Here is an 18,852-nt window from a genome sequence, read left to right on the forward strand (position 1 = left end):
ATAGAGATGCATTGCCACATGCCAGCAAATACAAGGAAGAGATCTTGAAAGTAGAGTATCTCAGAAGAATTCCCAAAAGCATGTATTTATGAGACAAGGAGTCAACTTTAATATATGCCAGGCCCAGAGATCACAAAGCTTGCTTATGAGAGTAGAGTGAAGTAGTAAGTTTTTTGCTCCTGTATCTTTGCCAGCCTTTTCCAGCCATGAGGGGTTAAAAACCTGTGTTTACGACTTAGAAGGGTTAGACTGTAGACAGAAGTGGAGAGAAGCCAATGGCCTTACCTTTCCCAAAAGCTCTAGTTTAAGGAGGAGAAAAACTTCAACTCTAAATCAAGTATAGTTTTGGATGAATACGTGGGCCTAAATATAATTTAATGTGAAGTGTGTAAACCTGGTGATTCACAGACCTGTACCCCTGGGGATAAAAATATATGTTTATAAAAAAAAAAAAAAAAAAAAATAAATAAATAAATAAATTAGAAATAAAAAATAATAATTTCTAAATATATATTTAGAAATTATATATATCATGTATAAGATATATATTATATATAATTATATATAAAGCTGATATATATTGATATATCAATATATATCACATATATATGATATATAAAAACAGATATATATAATCATATATAAAACTGACATATATATATGTATTTTAAAGATTTTATTTATTTGTTTATTTGACAGAGAGAGAGAGAGAGTAGGCAGGCAGAGAGGGGGAAGCAGGCTTCCTGCTGAGCAGAGAGCCCGAAGTGGGGCTCAATCCCAGGATCCTGAGATCGTGACCTGAGCCAAAGGCAGAGGCTTAACCCACTGAGCCCCCGCCCTGGTGCCCCTGTATATAAGTTTTTAACAGAAATATCCTGAGACTGACTGAGGTTTCACCAAGATTGGAGAAGACATAGCCCTGAATAGAATTAAAGTGCAAAAGCCTGTTGCTCTAGGATTAACTGCCATGAGTTATGTTTGTTTACTATCTATTTACCTTTTAATCTCTAACCTAATAGACATGGACAGTTAGCTGTCATAAACCTATTTCTTGCTTTTGGCTTTAATGTTGGGGGTGCCTCTATCCAGATCTTGCTGCTGGATACAGTAGTAACAGTGGTGGTGAATAGTTAGGAGTTAGGTGGTAAGCCCAGTGATCATGAATGGAGTTGCTGAACATGAGAAAAGGAAATAGAGTTGCTGACTCCAAACTTTGGGCGCCAGCAACACATTTCCTCTAAATATTTTGAGTACAAGTCTCTTCTCTTCTGAAGTATCAGTTCTTCTTTCTGTTTAAAAAAATAATAATAATAAATAAAAAAAGATGGGAAAGTGGGAGTTCATTTCACTTTTGCTTCTCCAGACACTGGAATAGTGCTTGACACACAGGAGTCAAGGAGTTATGTCTTAAATATTTGTTGGATAAATGGATAGAGAGACAAACAATATGTAAGTTACAGCCCTGAGTGGACAAGAGTATGACATCATTGAAGACACCATTGAAGAAAGGAAAGTAAACAGTGTGGCCATAGGATAGAAAGAAAAGGGGAGGGTTTGGGGGTAAGACAGAGGAAGTTGATAGAAATCGTCTTGAAGTCATTAGACCACTAATTTCAAACTTCCATGAATGGGTCGTGATATCAATTTGGTGAGCTGCTATCAGATTTAAACACATGATCTTAATAAATTAAACTTAGAATATAAAGAATAAAACTTAGGATTTGTAGTTCTTTGTAAAACTGTCAAATCAAATTTGCTTTCATATTTTATTGATATATGTGTGTATATACATTTGTGTGTTGTGATATCAAAAGGTTTTCCTACTTTGGTTTGCCATAAATAGGTATGAAAGCCACATAATAGGTATGGAAGAGATAGAAAGGTTTCTAACTTTAGAATAAAGGAATAGGAAACCACTGGAAATATTTTTTTAGAGGAGTGAGTTTCAAGAGTCCTTTCCAACTCTAGACATTAATTATAGAGAGGGGTGTGGCTTTTGCAACATGTGAGCATGAAGTACCAGGCCAGGCTGTAGTTACTGCCATCCCTGCGTTACCTTATGCTTACTGTAGGCAGAAGTCATGCCTTATTCACCTTTGCATTCTACGCTAGTCTACGCTAGCATAGACTAGGCAGATGATCTCTTGTGTAAAGCTACTGTTTGTGAATTGAAAGGCTGTACAACTTTCTGTAGAGAAGATACTCTTTGTCATGTCACTGTCATTCGTACTGCTTCCAACATGCAGATTTTGGTGAGAATAATTACTATGGTCCTGATGACCTTTCAGCATTCCACAGTGGGTAATGTAATGTAAAAAGTCTAGAGCACAAATGGTCTGTCTCACTACTTGCTTCCTAGGACAGAGTGTTTTATAGGTATATGGTAGGTACTTGTTTGTTGTTTGTTGAACAATGACTCCATCAATATGTTTTAATTTTCAACAATAATTACAAGCAAACAGTACGTCTTTCAAAGCAAAGGTATAGTTATTAGCAGTTGGTCTATGTAATCTTGATTTTATAAAGGGAACGTGCAACACAAAAGCAGTACAAATGAGTATTTCTGTAGAAAGTTCAATGAACTCACAAAAAAAGGATAGAAAATGTAATATATACCTAAAATGTGGGGATGGGAGGGAAAAAGAATGAGTTCAAACTTAAATAACCATCAACTTAATATAGACTGCTATATGCAAAAGAGGTTACATACAAACCTAATGGTAACCATGTATCAAAACCACGAATACACATGCAAAGAATAAAGAGAAAGAAATCCAATATATCAATAAAGAAAATCAGAAAAAATCAAAGAGAGAAAGAATCAGAGAATGTTTTCAGAAACAGCTGCAAAACCAATAATAAAATGGCAATAAATACATATCTGTCAATAATTACTCTGAATGTAAATTGACTAAACACTTCAATTCAAAGGTATAAGTTGACAGAATGGATTAAAAAACAAGGCTTATCTATGTGTTGCCTATAAGAGACTCATTTTAGACCTAAAGACACCTGCAGATTGAAAGTAAAAGGATGGCGGGGTGCCTGGGTGGCTCAGTGGGTTAAAGCCTCTGCCTTTGGCTCAGGTCATGATCCCAGGGTCCTGGGATTGAGCTCCTCTTTGGGCTCTCTGCTCAGGGGGGAGCCTGCTTCCTCCTCTCTCTCTGCCTGCCTCTCTGCCTATTTGTGATCTCTCTCTCTGTTCAATAAATAAATAAAATCTAAAAAAAAAAAAGTAAGGAGATGGAGAAAACCTCTATCATGCACATGGATGTCAAAAGAAACCCAGAGTAGCAATATTTGTTTTGGACACAATAGACTTTAAAACAAAGACTATAATAAGAGACAAAGAAAAACACTATATAATAACAAAGGGGGCAATCCAACAAGAAGATAAAATAACTGTCAATATTTATGCACCCAGCATAGAAGTACTCAGACACATAAAACAGTTCATAACAAACCTAAGGGAACTAATCAGTAATAATATAGTAGTAATAGGGGACTTTAATACCCTACTTACCTCAATAGACAGCTCATCTAAATGGAAAATCAAGAAGGAAACAGTGGCTTTGAATGACACACTGAACCAGATGTATTTCACAGATATTTTCAGGACATTCTGTCCAAAAACAGCAGAACACACATTTTCAGGTTCACATGGGATATTCTCCAGAACAGATCACATATTAGCCCCCAAAATCTGCCTCAACAAGTTCAATAAGCTCAGAGTCCTACATATATCTTCTCTGACCACAACACAATAAAATTAGAAAACAACCACAAGAAAAAAAATCTGAAAAGACCACAGAGACATGGAGGTTAAATAACATGCTACAAACAATGAATGGGTTGACCTGGAAATAAAAGGAAATTTAAGGGATGCCTGGGTGGCTCAGTGGGTTAAAGCCTCTGCCTTTGGCTTAGGTCATGATCCCAGGGTCCTGGGATCAAGCCTTGCATCAAGCTCTTTGCTCAGCGGGGGGCCTGCTTCCTCCTCTCTCTGCCTGCCTCTCTGCCTACTTGTGATCTCTGTTTGTCAAATAAATAAATAAAATCTTTAAAAAAAATAAAATAAAGTTCCTAAATGAAGCTCCCCCAAGTTACCCTGATGTAAGCAGGGTGCACAACCACTGTTAGCCCCTTCGATATCTAGGAAATGAGAATAATTAAAAAAAAAGCAATTTTAAGTTTCACATTATATTCTGGAGAAACCTTTAAAAAAATAAAAAAGAGGAAATTTTAAAAGCACTTGGAAACAAATGAAAATGAAAACACAATGGTACAAAACCTTTGGGAGGCCGCAAAGGTGGTTGTAAGGCCTGCCTCAGGAAGAAAGAAAAATCTCAAACAACCTAACCTTGCACCTAGAGGATCTAGAGGAAGAACAATGAACAAAACCTAAAACCAACAGAAGGAAGGACATAAAAAGATTAGAGCAGAAATAAATGATACAGAAACTAAAAAAACAATAGAACAGATCAAGGAAACCAGGAGCTGGTTCTCTGAAAAAAATCAATAAAATGGATAAATCTCTAGCCAGACTTACCAAGGAAAAAAGAAAAAGGAGTCAAGTAAATAAAATCACAAGAGAAGAGAAATAGCCAACACCACAGAAATATAAACAACTATAAGGGAATATTATGAAAAACTATGCCAAAAATTGGACAACCTAGAAGAAATGGTAAATTCCTAGAAATGTATAAATTACCAAAACTTCATGAAACAGGAAGAAATAGAAAGTTTGAAAAGTCTGATAACAAGCACGGAAACTTAATCAGTAATTAAAAAATTCCCAATGGACAGAAGTCCAGAATCAGATGGTTTCACAGGCAAATTTTATCAAACTTTTTTTTAAATTAATTAATTAATTTTAAAAATTAACATATAATGTATTATTAGCCCCAGGGGTACAGGTCTGTGAATTGCCAGGTTTACACACTTCACAGCACTCACCATAGCATATATCCTCCCCAATGTCCATAACCCCACCTCCCTCTCCCTCCCCCCTCCCCCAGCAACCCTCAATTTGTTTTGTGAGATTAAGAGTCTCTTATGGTTTGTCTCCCTCCTGATCCCATCTTGTTTCATGTATTCTTTTCCTACCCCTCAGACCTCCCACGTTGCATCTCCACTTCCTCATATCAGGGAGATCATATGATAGTTGTCTTTCTCTGATTGACTTATTTCGCTAAGCATAATACCTTCCATCCAGGTCATCGCAAATGGCAAGATTTCATTTCTTTTGATGGCTGCATAGTATTCCATTGTTTATATATACCACATCTTCTTTATCCATTCATCTGTTGATGGGCATCTAGGTTCTTTCCATAGTTTGACTATTGTGAACATTGCTATAAACATTCGGGTGCACATGCCCCTTTGGATCACTATGTTTGTATCTTTAGGGTAAACACCCAGTAGTGCAATTGCTGGCTCATAGGGAAGCTCTATTTTCAACTTTTTGAGGAACCTCCATGCTGTTTTCTAGAGTGGTTGCACCAGCTTCATTCCCACCAACAATGTAGGAGGGTTCCCCTTTCTCCACATTCTTGCCAGCATCTGTCATTTCCTGACTTGTTAATTTTAGCCATTCTGACTGGTGTGAGGTTTTACCAAACTTTTAAAGAAGAATTAATACCTGCTGTCCTCAAACTATTCCAGAAAATAAAAGAGGAATGAAAATTTTCAGAATGCTTCTACAAGGCTAATATTATCCTGATACCCAAACCGATAGCTACCACTTTTTAAATCCATGGCAATAACCCTGATGAGCATAAATGCAAAAATCCTCAACAAAATACTAACCGAATCCAACAATACATTAAAAAAATCATTACTTAACACATCAAGTGAGATTCATTCCTGGGTGGCAAGGTGGTTCAATATTCTCAAATCAGTCAGTGATTGATCATGTTAATAAGAGAAAGGATAAGAACTGTATGATCATTTCAATAGACAAAGATATGTACTTGACAAAGTACAACATCTATTCATGATAAAAACCCTCAACAAAGTAAGTTTAGAGGGAGCATAGTTCAGCATATACAAAAAACCCACAGCTGCCATCATCTTTAATGGGGAAAAACTGAGCTTTTTTTTTTAAGAGCTTTTCCCCTAAGGTCAGGAACAACATGGGGATGTCTGCTCTCACCACTTTTATTCAACATAGCACTGGAAGTCCTAGCCACATCAACCAGACTATAAAAAGAAATGCATCCAGATTAGCAAGGAAGAAGTCAAACTTCACTATTTGCAGATGGCATGATGCTTTATATAGAAAACCCAAAGACTCACCAAAAAACTGTTAGAACTGATAAATGAATTCAGTAAAGTCGCAGGATACAAAATCAATGTGTAGAAATCTCTTGCATTTTTATACACCAAAAATGAAGCAGCAGAAAGAGAAATCTCTTGATTTCTTGGGACTGATTTGAAATCAGTCCCATCTCCAATTGCACCAAAACCCATAAGATAGCTAGGAATAAACCTATCCAAAGAGTTGAAAGACCTGTACTCTAAAAACTGTAAAACACTGATGAAAGAAATTGAAAACAATGCAAAGAAATATAAAGGTATGGGATGCCTGGGTGGCTCAGTTGGTTAAGCAGCTGCCTTCGGCTCGGGTCATGATCCCAGCGTCCTGGGATCGAGTCCCATATCGGGCTCCTTGCTCGTCAGGGAGCCTGCTTCTCCCTCTGCCTCTGACTGCCATTCTGTCTGCCTGTGCTTGCTCTCTCTCTCTCTCTCTCTCTGACAAATAAATAAAATCTTAAAAAAAAAAAAGAAATATAAAGGTATTCAGTGTTCATCAATTAGAACAATTATTCTTAAAATGTGTATACTTCCCAAAGCAATCTACACATTTGATGCAATCCTTATCAAAATACCAATAGAACAAACAATTCTAAAATGTATGTGGAACTACAAAGTCCCTGAATAGTTAAAGCAACCTTGAAAAAGAAAAGAGCTGAAGGCATCACAATTCTAAACTTCAAGCTATAGTACAAAGCTGTAGTGACCAAAACAGTATGGTACTGGCAGAAGAACAGACACACAGACCAATAGAACAGAATAGAAAACCCATAACTGTATGGTCAATTAATCCTTGACAAAACAGGAAAGAATATCCCATGGGAAAAGGATAGTCTTTTGAACAAATGGTGTTGGGAAAACTGGACAGCAACATACAAAAGAATGGAACTGGACCACCTTCTTACACCATACACAGAAAAAAATTCAAGATGGATTAATGGGAGACCTAAAACCATAAAAACCATAATCCATAAAAATCCTAGAGAGAAGAACACAAGAAGTAACCTCTTTGATCTCAGCTATAACAACTTCTTTCTAGATATGTCTCCTGAGACAAGGGAAACCAAAGCAAAAATAAACTGTTGGGACTACATCAAAATAAAAAGCTTCTGCACAGCTGAGCAAACAACCCATAAGTTAAAAGGCACAGAATGGGAAAAGATATAAAGCTCAGTTAGTATCCACAATAAAAAAAGAACTTCTCAAGGTGCCTGGGAGGCTCACTCATTGAAGCATCTGACTCTTGATTTTGGCTAAAGTCATAATCTCAGTGTTAGAAGATGGAGCCCCACTTTGGGCTCTGCTCTGGGCATGGAGCCTGATTAAGATTCTCTCCCTGTCCCTTTGCTCCCTCCCCCTCCCCTGCTCTTGCTGCTCTTCCCTCTCCCTCTTTCTCTAACAAAAACGAACTTCTGAAAATCAACACCCGAAAAACAAATAATCCAAATTATTTGTTTGGAAGACATTAACAGGCATTTCTCCAAAGAAGACATCCAGATGACCAAGAAGGGGGAGGGCGAAATAGGTGATGGGGTTTAAGGAGGGTGCTTGTCCTGAGGAGGATGAGACGATGTATGGAATTGTTGAATCACTGTACTGTAAACCTGAAACTAACATGACACTACATGTTAACTAATTGGAATTGAAATGAAACTTAAAATAATGTTTTTAGAAACGGAAGCTTGCATGCATTTACATATGGCTCGTATTTCCTATGGGGCTGGCACCTTTCACTATAATCAGTTCATCAGTCCTCACTACAACACTGAAGGTAGTACTGTTCCACTTACGGTGGAATACACGGAATCTTAAAATGTGAAACTGGAGTTTAAATCAAGGTCTTTCTGATCCTTTATCCAATGTTTTTTCTTTGTTTGTTTGTTCGTTTTTTGTTTGTTTTTGTTTTTTTTTTTTACCAAATTATGCTACTTCAATAAAGAAAATAATCTGATTTTCCCTCAGGCATGGAATCCCCAATAACAGTACCCTGGCATTGCTGTACAACCATATGGACTTTTCAGTTTCTAGAAAGGGAACATGTGCTTCTCAGGGATTACCATTGCTGCAGCAACATAAAAGCTTGTGCTCTTGGCCCCAGGGGCTTCACATGGCCTGTCATGTACTTGAAAGAAGAATTATCTTAAGAAATTGCTTCACTGGGACACCTGGGTGGTTTAGTTGTATAAGTGTCTGCCTTAGCTCAAGTCATGATCCCAGGGTCTTAGGATTGAGTCCCTCATGGGGCTCCCTGCTCTGCAAGGAGCCTGCTTCTCCCTCTCCTTCTGCCCTGCTCATGCTCTCTCTCTTTCTCTCTCACTCTATCTCAAATAAGTAAATTTAAAAAAGAAAAATTTTTTTAAAGAAATTGCTTCATTTCTAAGGGCTAATTATATAAAGGAAATGTAGATTGTTTCATCTTGATGAAAATGTACTATGAGAAGATAGAAATCAACTTTAGGAACTTACCAAGTGACTACAATAAACAAATGTCTTATTTAAAAATTTTTTTTCTTGGGACACCTGGGTGGCTCAGTCAGTTAAGCATCTGTCTTCGGCTTGGGTCATGATCCCAGGGTCCTGGGGTCAAGTCCCACATCGGGCTCCTTGCTCCGCCGGGGAGCCTGCTTCTTCCTCTGCCTGCTGCTCTCCCTGCTTGTGCTCTCTCTCCTCCCAACAAATATATAAATAAATTAAAAAAATTTTTTTCTCCAGTAAAAATAATGACTTGATGAACCAGAACAAAGAAGAAGGGAGAATTTCATTTTATATAATTTTTAAATAGGGGACTGTGAGTGATTTTTATCTTTCCTACAATATTGGTTCATATTTTTCATATTACAAAATAATGAAGCCAGGCTGGCAGAAAATATTTGCAAAAGACACATCCAATAAAGGACCGTTATCCCAGATATACAAAGAACTCCTAAAGCTTAAGAATTAAAAAAAAAAAAACAAAAAAAAAACAACCTGATTTTTAAAAATGGACAAAAGGCCTTAATAGATACTTCACCAAAGAGGATATACAGGTGACAAACAAACATGAAGAGACGCTTGCATCATATGTCATTATCAGGGAAATGCAAATGAAATCAGTGAGGTAACACTGTACTCCTATTAGAATGGCCAAAACCTAGAACACTGCCAATATCCAGTGTGGGTGAATATGTGAGCCACAGAAGTATTAAATCTTGATAGTGGGAATGCAAAATGGTACAGATACTTTGGAAGATAGTTTGGTGGTTTCTTATCATACTATACCTATTTTTACTGTGTGATCCGGCATCCATGACCCTTGATCTTTACCCAAAGGAAATGAAATTGTAAGTCCACACACAAAGCTGTACATAGATGTTTATAGCAGCTTTATTCATGGTTGCTAAAATCTGGGAGCATCCAGGACATCCTTCAGTAGGTGAACGGATAAATGAACTATGGTGCATCCAGACCATGTAAAATTATGTAGGTCTAAAAAGAAATGAGTTTTCAAGCCATAAAAAGACACGGAAAAAAAACTTCCTAAATGCAGCTTACTGAGTGAAAGAAGCCATTCTGAAAATGGTACATACTATATGATTTCCAATGATGTAACATTCTGGAAAAGGAAGAACTATGGAGATAGTAGAAAGATAGGTCGTTGCCAGTGGTTGGGAGACAGGGAGGGATGAATAGGCAAAAACAAAGAGAATTTTTAAGGTGTGAAAGTAGTCTTATTATACCCTGATAAAGGGGATAAAGGGCACAGTTCATTATACATTTGTCAAAACCCATAGAACATAGAAAATGAAGAGTGAACCCTGAGGTAAACTATGGTCTCTGGGTGATGATGATGTGTTGATGTAGGTTTATCAGGTCTAATAAATGTCCCATTGTGGTAAGGGATGGGGGTCAGGGAGAGGCAGAAATGCATGTGTGGGGCAGAGAATAATGTGGGGGAAATCTCTGTACTTCTCAATTTTGCTATGAACTTAAAACTCCTCTAAAAAAATAAAGTCTTTAAAAATACATACATACATACATACATACTGTTCTTTTTGCTGAAAAAATTATGAAGGAAATGGGTTTAGTAATTCAAGGATATTTCATGAGATCCCATTTGTGTAAAAAAATTCAAATAAAAATTATTCATATAAGTAATAAAGGTATTTGAGAAGTTCCAAATTAGATGTGACATATAGAATACTGACCTAGAAGTATATGTTGTTTTATAGTCTCAAGGGAAAAAAAAAATCTATGATGGAGGATTTGATTTTTTTATTTGATTTTAAATAACATGGAGTCATTATTAGAGTAAAGCAAAATATAGAAAGTATTTTTTCCTATTTTTAATTTATTTTTATTTAACTGGTTCTAAATTCAGCTGGTATTTTAGAATGAATAAACTTTTTTTGTTTTTAATATCCACACCGAAGTTGAAATTGAACATGAATGTATCTTTAAATGTTTTAACAAATAGCTAAGGTAAAAATGTTCCTTTCTTATCACGGATTTGTGTAACACTAGCCCAGTTGAGAAAATGAACAATGGCGTATGGCTGTTTAATTATAAACAGTACAGCATAATCTTAATTTTTCGTAAGTTCAGTGACCTTCTCATAAGATACTTGGCAAATGCAAAAAAAAAAAAAAATTCTGGGGTTTCCTAATAATTATCAACAGAATAAATTTGAACAAATAAATGTGGAAATTAAACAGTACTATCAAACTATGTTTACCCTTTCCCTAAGTTATATGTATACACTACACCTATAAACAATTGGAAACTTAATCTCTCTGGTCTCCTTGGGTGGACTCTGACTTCCGAAGGTTCATGTTCATCATGATTTAAATCTTGGAACTGCATCCAAGAGGAAGCTTAACAATAGTGATTGTTTATTTTGTAGGTTTTAAAGAAGCTAGAGTGCCGAGAAGACCTTTGAAGTGTGAAGAGATTTCCTGTAATTGAAATCAAAATGTCATTTATAGATCCGTATCAGCACATCATAGTAAGTCATTTACTGTTTATATATCCTTGCTGGGAGGGAGGCTATATACATCTGTGCATGAGCTTTGCTGGCATTGGCTAATAAAGTACAACTCTAAAGGACAAATCCACAACAGAGGTACTTGGAAGGGGAAAAAAAGTACCAAAACATGTGTAACAGTACAGAACTTTCACAGAACAGTAAGAAATGTAGTTAACCACTTAGCAGTTACCAGTCTGGGTAAGTTCTACCCTTCACAGGCATTGGTGGAGAGGAGACAAAAGAATTCTTGAATTGAAGGCTATTATTTGGGTATGCATTGGCAGGGTAAAGCTTTCTGTAACTTTCCCTTCTGTGTGCTTAAACCAGTTCTTCTATAGGTGCTTAGTTTAGTAAAGAGTAATTTCAAATTTTAGTATGTATTCTTCCAAACTCAGTTGGAAGCATACACCCTCTCTTCTGATCCAAAAAATACCCTAGGGATCTCTTTGCTAAATTCAACACTTGAGATCCGGTTAGGTTTATATGGACTAGAAATAGCTTTTATGGAACATTAAGGAATAATCCAGAGCCTTATTGTTACTTTGAATGAAGCACTTTTTCTCTTACCTTACATCCTTCTCTAGCTACCATCCTCTGTCTTTTCCTGCCTGGAGAACAAGGATTAACGTATTACAAGTGTTTTCTAGTGCCTTCTTCCCCTCTGTTCATAGCTCGAATCATTAAAAACTAGACTCAGCTTTCCCACTTCACAAAAAGCCTCAAGGGCCTCTTTTGGTGCTGAATTCAGTGGACTCTTCAATAGCCTCATCCCCTAACACCCTACCCTGCCCTCAACCACCCCCACTGGTCATTCTTTTCTTAAAACTCTTCTTAATGGGGTGCCTAGGTGGCTCAGTGGATTAAGCATCTGCCTTTGGCTCAGGTCATGATCCCAGAGTCCTGGGATCAAGTTCCGACAACAGGCTCCTTGATCAGCAGGGTGCCTAATTCTCCTTCTCCCTCCCATCCCTACTCATGCTCTCTCTCTCAAATAAATAAATAAAGTCTTAAACAAAAAAAACTCTTCCCGATTTTTCTGTGGTTCTATTTCAGATTTTCTTGCAATTGGTTCCTTCTCAGTTTTCTTTGCAAGCTGCTCTTCCTGTTGGATTCTTGAGTGTTTGTTTTTTTAATCAACAAACACCGTATATAAAGTGCATAAATCTTAATTGTTTAACTTGATGGATATTAACCTATGTATTCCTCTCATCATCATCCAAATAAAAACACACAGCATTAAAAGTAACACAGAAGAGTTGCTCATGTTTTTTCCAGTCAATAAACTCCACAAAGGTAACCAACATTTGACTTCTATGACCGTAGATAAGTGTTGCCTGCTTTTGACCTTCTTATAGATATCTGCATTCCACATTACATCTGTGCGATTCATGCATGTTGTTGTAAAGCAGCAGAATTCCACACTTTTACATTGCCCTATAGTATTACCTGAGTATACTACAAACTCTCATGCCCTGGTAACCGCCATCTCCTCACTGAATGGCAGAGGCCCCTCTACTGTAAATGAAGCCCCATCTGTGTGTGGCTTGATCTCTGTGCTGTTCTATTGGTCTGTTAGACTTTGTTAAATAATACCAGTTGTACAAATATCTATCTTAATTCTCTCTCCTCTTTTTTTAATGATTTTATTTATTTATTTATTTATTTGTCGGGGGAGAGTGAGAGCCCAAGCAGAGGGAGGGGCAGGCAGAAGGATGAAGCAGGCTCCCCTCTGAGCAAGGAGCCCGATGTAGGACTCGACCCCTGGACCCTGCGATCACGACCTGAGCCAAAGGCAGACACTTAACTGACTGAGCCACCTAGGTGTCCCATCTTAATTTCTGTAGCTTTGAAATATATCATATATGGTAATGTAAAACCTTCCAGCTTTTTCTTCTTCAAGATTGTCTTGGCTATTTTCAGTCCCTCTGCATTTCCCTGTAAGTTTTGCAACCCGTTTGTCGCTTTGCTACACACACATAGACCCAAAACTGCTGAAATTTTTATTGACCCTTAATGATTTTATAGACCAGTGAAGGGAGAGATGCTATGATTATGATATTGAATCTTTTCACCCATTAATAACCCATGAATCTAATCCAAAACTATTATTACTTAGATTATCTTTAATTCTCTCAGGAGTGTGATGTAGATTTCAGTAATAAATGTTTTATAGGATTCCCCCCTTACCTGTGGTTTCAGTGATCTGTGGTCAGACTTTATACAGAAGCAGATGATCCTTCTTCTGACATACTATCAGAAGGTCAGTAGTAACCTAACGCTACGTCACTTTCACTTCATCTCGTCACCTAGGCATCTTATCGTCTCATATCATCACAAGGAGGAAAGTGAGTATAATACAAGATATTTTGAGAGAGAGACCACAATCACATAACTTTTATTACAGCATATTATTTTAGTTCTCTTTTATTATTAGTTATTGTTGTTAATCACTTTCTCTGTCAAACCTATAAATTAAACTTCATCATAGGTATGTACGTACAGGAAAAAACAGTATACGGGGAGTTTGTACTATCCATGGTTTCAGGAACCCATAGTGGCAGGTCCAAGGTTGCTTGGAATGTATCCCCTGTGGTGAAAGAGGGATTACTAAATATCTTTTTTTAGATGTATTTCTTGATAGTTGATGTTTTAGTGTCATTATTTACAAATTTTATTTTCCAGTTAGTTTTTGTATTTATATCAAGATACAACTGATTTTTGTTGATCTAGTAAACTTACTAAATTTCTTTATTAATTCTGATAGTTTGTAGGCTCTTTTGGATTTTTGACTTACACATTCCTGGTATCTATGAATAATGCCAATTTTACTTCTTTATAAATTTTTAAATGTTTATCTTTTAAGCTTTATTAATTATACACCATCTACTTTAGGTATAGCACATAGGTTTGGGAATGTCACATTTTCATAATTGCTTAATGAAAAATATGTTCTAACTTTTTCCTAACTCAGTCCCTGAATTGAGCTTTGACTCATGGGGTATTGAGACATGTGTATATTAATTTTCAAGCTTTTGTCTTTGAACTTCATTTCTAATTTAGTTCCACTGTGTTCAGAGAACATACTCTTGCATGATTTTTGTTTTTTGTAAGATGTTTATATATAATTACAGTCTTGCTTATTATCTATTTTGGCAACTGTTCCATATATAAGAACACGTTTCCATTTGCAACTTTTGCTTTATGAATTTTGAAGATATGTTATTAATGCATATAACTTCTGGATATATATATTTCTCTGATGCTTTATCATTGTAAGTCCTTTTTTATCTCTTTGCTCTAAATTTTACCTTGTCTTTTATTAATTTGACCTCTTCCAGTTTCTTTAGTGTATGCATCCTTTTATGTTCAATTTGTATTTTTCCTTATATTTAAAGTATGGTTTTGGGAAAAGCATATAATCAGGGGCTTTCGGGCGGCTCGGTTGGTTAAGTGTCTGCCTTCAGATCAGGTCATGATCCCAGGGTGCTGGGATCGAGCCCTGCTAGTCTGCTTCTCCTTTTGCCCTTCCCCCTTGCTCATACTTGTGCTCTCCCTCTCTCTCAAATAATTTTTAAAAACCTTAAAAAAATCAAGGTTTAAAATGAGATATCTTTGTTTTCAGAAACAGTATCCTACTTTCCACAATTATGGTTTTCTACAATGAAATTGTAGAATAGCTTAAGCAATGAAATAATTATTTTTCATATTAACAAAGTTTCTATATATTATGTACAGATTAGTTCTTTTTCATCCCACCAGTAATTCCTATAACTCTCAGAGAATTGAATCAAAGTGTTCATTCTTAAACTTTAACCTGAAATTTGGCCCTGGCAACTGAAAAGGGAGAAGGAAGATAAAGTTAAGATCTATAACCCTGGGCTTAAGACAAAGAAACCAACAATAATTCTGAATATTAGCATTTGGACTTTCAATTCATTACCTCTAAATCTATTTCATTTATTTATTTTTTTTCTGAGCACTTATTGTTATTTATTGAATGACCATTGTGTACCACTCCCAGTGAGTTTTTGATAAGCATTGGGGATGCAAAAGTGATTCAGACTAAGTCCCTGAGCTGAGCTTATGCCTAGCAGCAAAACCATTTATTTACATACTAATTATAATGTTCAGAAAGGGCTCTGATAAGAGACAATGAGGATTACTTTGGGAATATACAACATGAATAATGAATGATAGGAATCCTGACATTCCTACAGGGACTGACTTGTAAGCCTGGACTTGAAGGTTTAGCACAAGGGAAGGGAAGAAGGAGAAAATTACTTTCTGGATTAGAGAAAAGTAAATATGAGGTATTCTGGAGATGAGAAAGTTCCTATAAGGAAATGAAAGAAGTTCAGGGTGGTTGGAGTGTAATACATTTCAAAGAACATGATTATTTCAAATGCACTTCCCTCTCCTACTTAAATCTGAGCAGGCCTTCTTACTGACCGCTGTGTAGTCCCCACCTGTCTCCTTCAGATGACCTTGTGAGCTGGCCTTTTAGTTTCTTCTCTTAACACGGCAGAGTATATTTAAAAATCAAACTGCACTCTGGATATTTTAAAACTCATTCCTGTCACCTTTCCTTGCAAATTTTAACTACAGCTAAATATGAAGGACATAGTGATTACCTATGTGGCGTCTCAATATGATGAAGCCCGCAAACCACATATCTGTATCATGGTTTTCATTACCGTTCCCCAGCATCAGAGTGGGACATTTATTCATATTCCGATTTATAGCACTTTTTAAAGTGAGGATTCCTGCGAGCTTTATAGTTTTGTTCTTCTTGCTCTTTCTGTGTATGTGTGGAAAAGACTGCATGTGTACGTCTATGTAAATTATTTTAACAGCCAAATGTGCTAACCAACTGCACTACAGAGACTTTATGTAAATTATTTTAGTGACAAAATTCCCTGCTCTAGTTTTCATAGAAAGATACTTTTCAAAATATATAAGTGAGCATACTCAACACAGCGCAATTTTAGTAAAAAGGAAAGATGGGGAAGGCTAAGTCAGCTAACTTGTAATGAGTGGTGCCAGACGGGCCAACACCGTTTTGGCTGCCTCAAGGCACAGAAGATTGGCCTTATTTTCCCCACACCGGTGATGCAGTGACATGTTGGGGAATCCCGTGGGCTGATACAGCAGTTCACAGCCAGCAAGTTCTCTTGCTTTCCACAGGGCTGGCTTGTAAGACCTGGTAGAAAATGGAGCAATATGCATATGGCATAATTCGGCGTCCATGTTTAGAGTCCTCATGAGGTACTTTCTAACCTGAAGGATGTTTGTGTCTCCAGAATCTACTGAAATTCTTTTGGACCAATTTTACAAGGATAGGTCAAGAATAAATTATTTATAAAAATTTCCATCGTTTTACTCTGAAAATGAGTCACTTTCCTGGAGTAAAAAAGAATCCACACCTCTTCTCACTGCCTGTTAGCAGGGGAGGGCCCCTGTCTCACATCCATAGAACCCAAGGTTGTCTTCACATTAGGCTCAGTCAACCGCATAGGTAAGCCAGCGTGACTGCCTGCTAAAACACAGGATCTTTGAAAACCGTCATTGGGGAGTGACTGGAAATTTGTCAGGAAAGTAGAAAGCTATTATTCTAGATTATTATGGTAACATGGTGGCAGGGGGTGGGGGGGATGGGGCAACACAGGGTAAGGAATCGAAGAGCTAGTTTTCTAGTGGTAGTTCCCATCTTCACTTACATGCTCCTGAGCACTGAAACTGAGTTTTATGTGCTTCGTGTGGAAAAACAGGGCATGAATGGTACCTACTGTGTCTGCTTTCCAAGGCTTTTATAAATAATAAATTGCTGTATGTATAAAAGTATTCTCTAGACACAGTCAGGAAAGGTACTTCTAGCCAAGGGACATCATAAGGTGAGACGCTGCTACTAGAAATTAAAAAAAAAAAAAAAAGAAGAAGAGAAATAAAAAAATATCAAGGTGGCAAAACGCCACCTGGCAAAGCCGAGCGCTGTGGAAAACTGACAAGGAGTTTTATGGCAAATAGCACATTTGTTGTTGCTGTTATTCTAGAAAAGTGAAAAAGAGGGTGGTTAGTGATCTTCTAATCTTTCCCAGATACCAGTCATTCCTTAGGGTTCAGTCTGTGAAATTTTTAACTTAAAACAGGGATGGTTTATGAGAGTACTAACCCTTAGACGGCTCACATTCTCAAGGCTGCTCATTCTCAGCCTCCTCCTCTCTTAACCAGCACAAACGCTGCTTACCACTCTAGTTTTTGGTGAACTCTTTGATTTTCGATCTCTTTCCTGGTAGTTAAGGCCTTTCTATTCTGTTAGTTCTTGGTTACTCTGTTAGTCTGTGTTCTCCAGAGAAACAGAATCAATAGGCAATAGAGAGGTAGGCACGTAGATAGATAGAGTCTTAATTTAGCTTATAAATAACCAGAAATTTATAGCTCAGCATTCCGGAGGCTGGAAAGTCCAAGGTAAATGCAACACCATGGTTGCCTATGGCAAAGGCCTGTTCCCTGGTTTGTAGCCATTCTGTCCTCACGAGGTAGAAGAGGCAAGGACCCTGTCTAGATTCTCTTCTATAAAGGCATGAATCCATTTGTGGGGGTTCCTTACACTTCCCAAAGGTCTCATTTCATAATCTTTGAGGGGTTAGGATTCCAACATATAAATTTGGTGGAGGGGGGAGGGGGGAAGACACAAACACTCAGACCATAGCAGTTAGATCTAGACACAGAGACTTACTTTGAAGAATTGTCTCATGTGGTTATGGAGGCTGTGAAGTCATACATTCTGCCCTCTGCAGGATGGAGAGCCACAGAAGACGAGGTATGATTCAGTCCACTTCTGGTGGCTTAGGAACCCAGGGAGCTAATGGTATAAATAGCAATCTAAGGTCAGGAGAAATGACATGAGGGGTTTCAGCTCAAGCAATAAGACTGGAAGAAAAGAGGCAAATTCTTCCTTTTGTTCTATTCAGGCCCTCAACAGATTGGGTGATGCCAGCCCACACTGGGGAAGGCAACCTACTTTCCTGAGTCCCTGACTCAGATGATAATCTCATTTGGAAAGGCCCTCACATATACACCCAGGAGTAGTGTTTAATCTGAGCACCCTGGGGTCAGTCACAGTTAGTCTTTCAAAAATCTTTACTTATTTTGTAAAACCTTATTCAGTTTATAGTTATTTTCTGTGAGAAGTATATGTGGGAAGTGTCTTACAGTTGTTTAACCTACCATTACTACAGGTGGAGTTCCCCCATTGTGTTTACTCTAGATCAGTAATGCCTCTAGATAATCCCCAGAAGACTGATTTTAAAAAGTCTCATCTTGAAAGATTTCCACAGATGGTAAAATTATCCCCCAGACTTAGTTGACATTCAATATTGATCTGTGTGAAATTCTAATGTTGGAGTCTGGGTTGGTTTCAGGGGACCCTTGACAAATCCCATGTCACTGGTGATACAATTACCATTTTACAGATGTGGAAACCAAGGTAGAAAAACTGAGTTGAAATATCAGGCAATCTGTTATAAGTATCCTTC

General features: G+C 37.2%; 1 protein-coding gene across 4 annotated transcripts in view; it reads left to right on the plus strand.

Moving 5' to 3' along the window:
- The window catches only part of PLA2G4A (phospholipase A2 group IVA), a 176,728-nt gene that overhangs the window by 23,075 nt on the left and 134,801 nt on the right, over positions 1-18,852 (plus strand). For 3 of the 4 annotated variants that reach the window (XM_004781557.3, XM_013050511.2, XM_004781558.3), the window contains one exon: positions 11,195-11,296. In XM_004781557.3, coding sequence (XP_004781614.1) covers positions 11,264-11,296 — 33 coding nt within the window. In that variant the 5' untranslated portion in view covers positions 11,195-11,263. Of the gene's footprint in view, positions 1-11,194; positions 11,297-13,516; positions 13,663-18,852 lie in introns of those variants that run through there. The other variant, XM_004781560.3, reaches the window with a different exon arrangement.

This window comes from Mustela putorius, unplaced genomic scaffold, assembly GCF_011764305.1.
Source record: "Mustela putorius furo isolate JIRA1106 unplaced genomic scaffold, ASM1176430v1.1 tig00537335_pilon_pilon_pilon, whole genome shotgun sequence".
Classification (NCBI taxonomy): domain Eukaryota; kingdom Metazoa; phylum Chordata; class Mammalia; order Carnivora; family Mustelidae; genus Mustela; species Mustela putorius.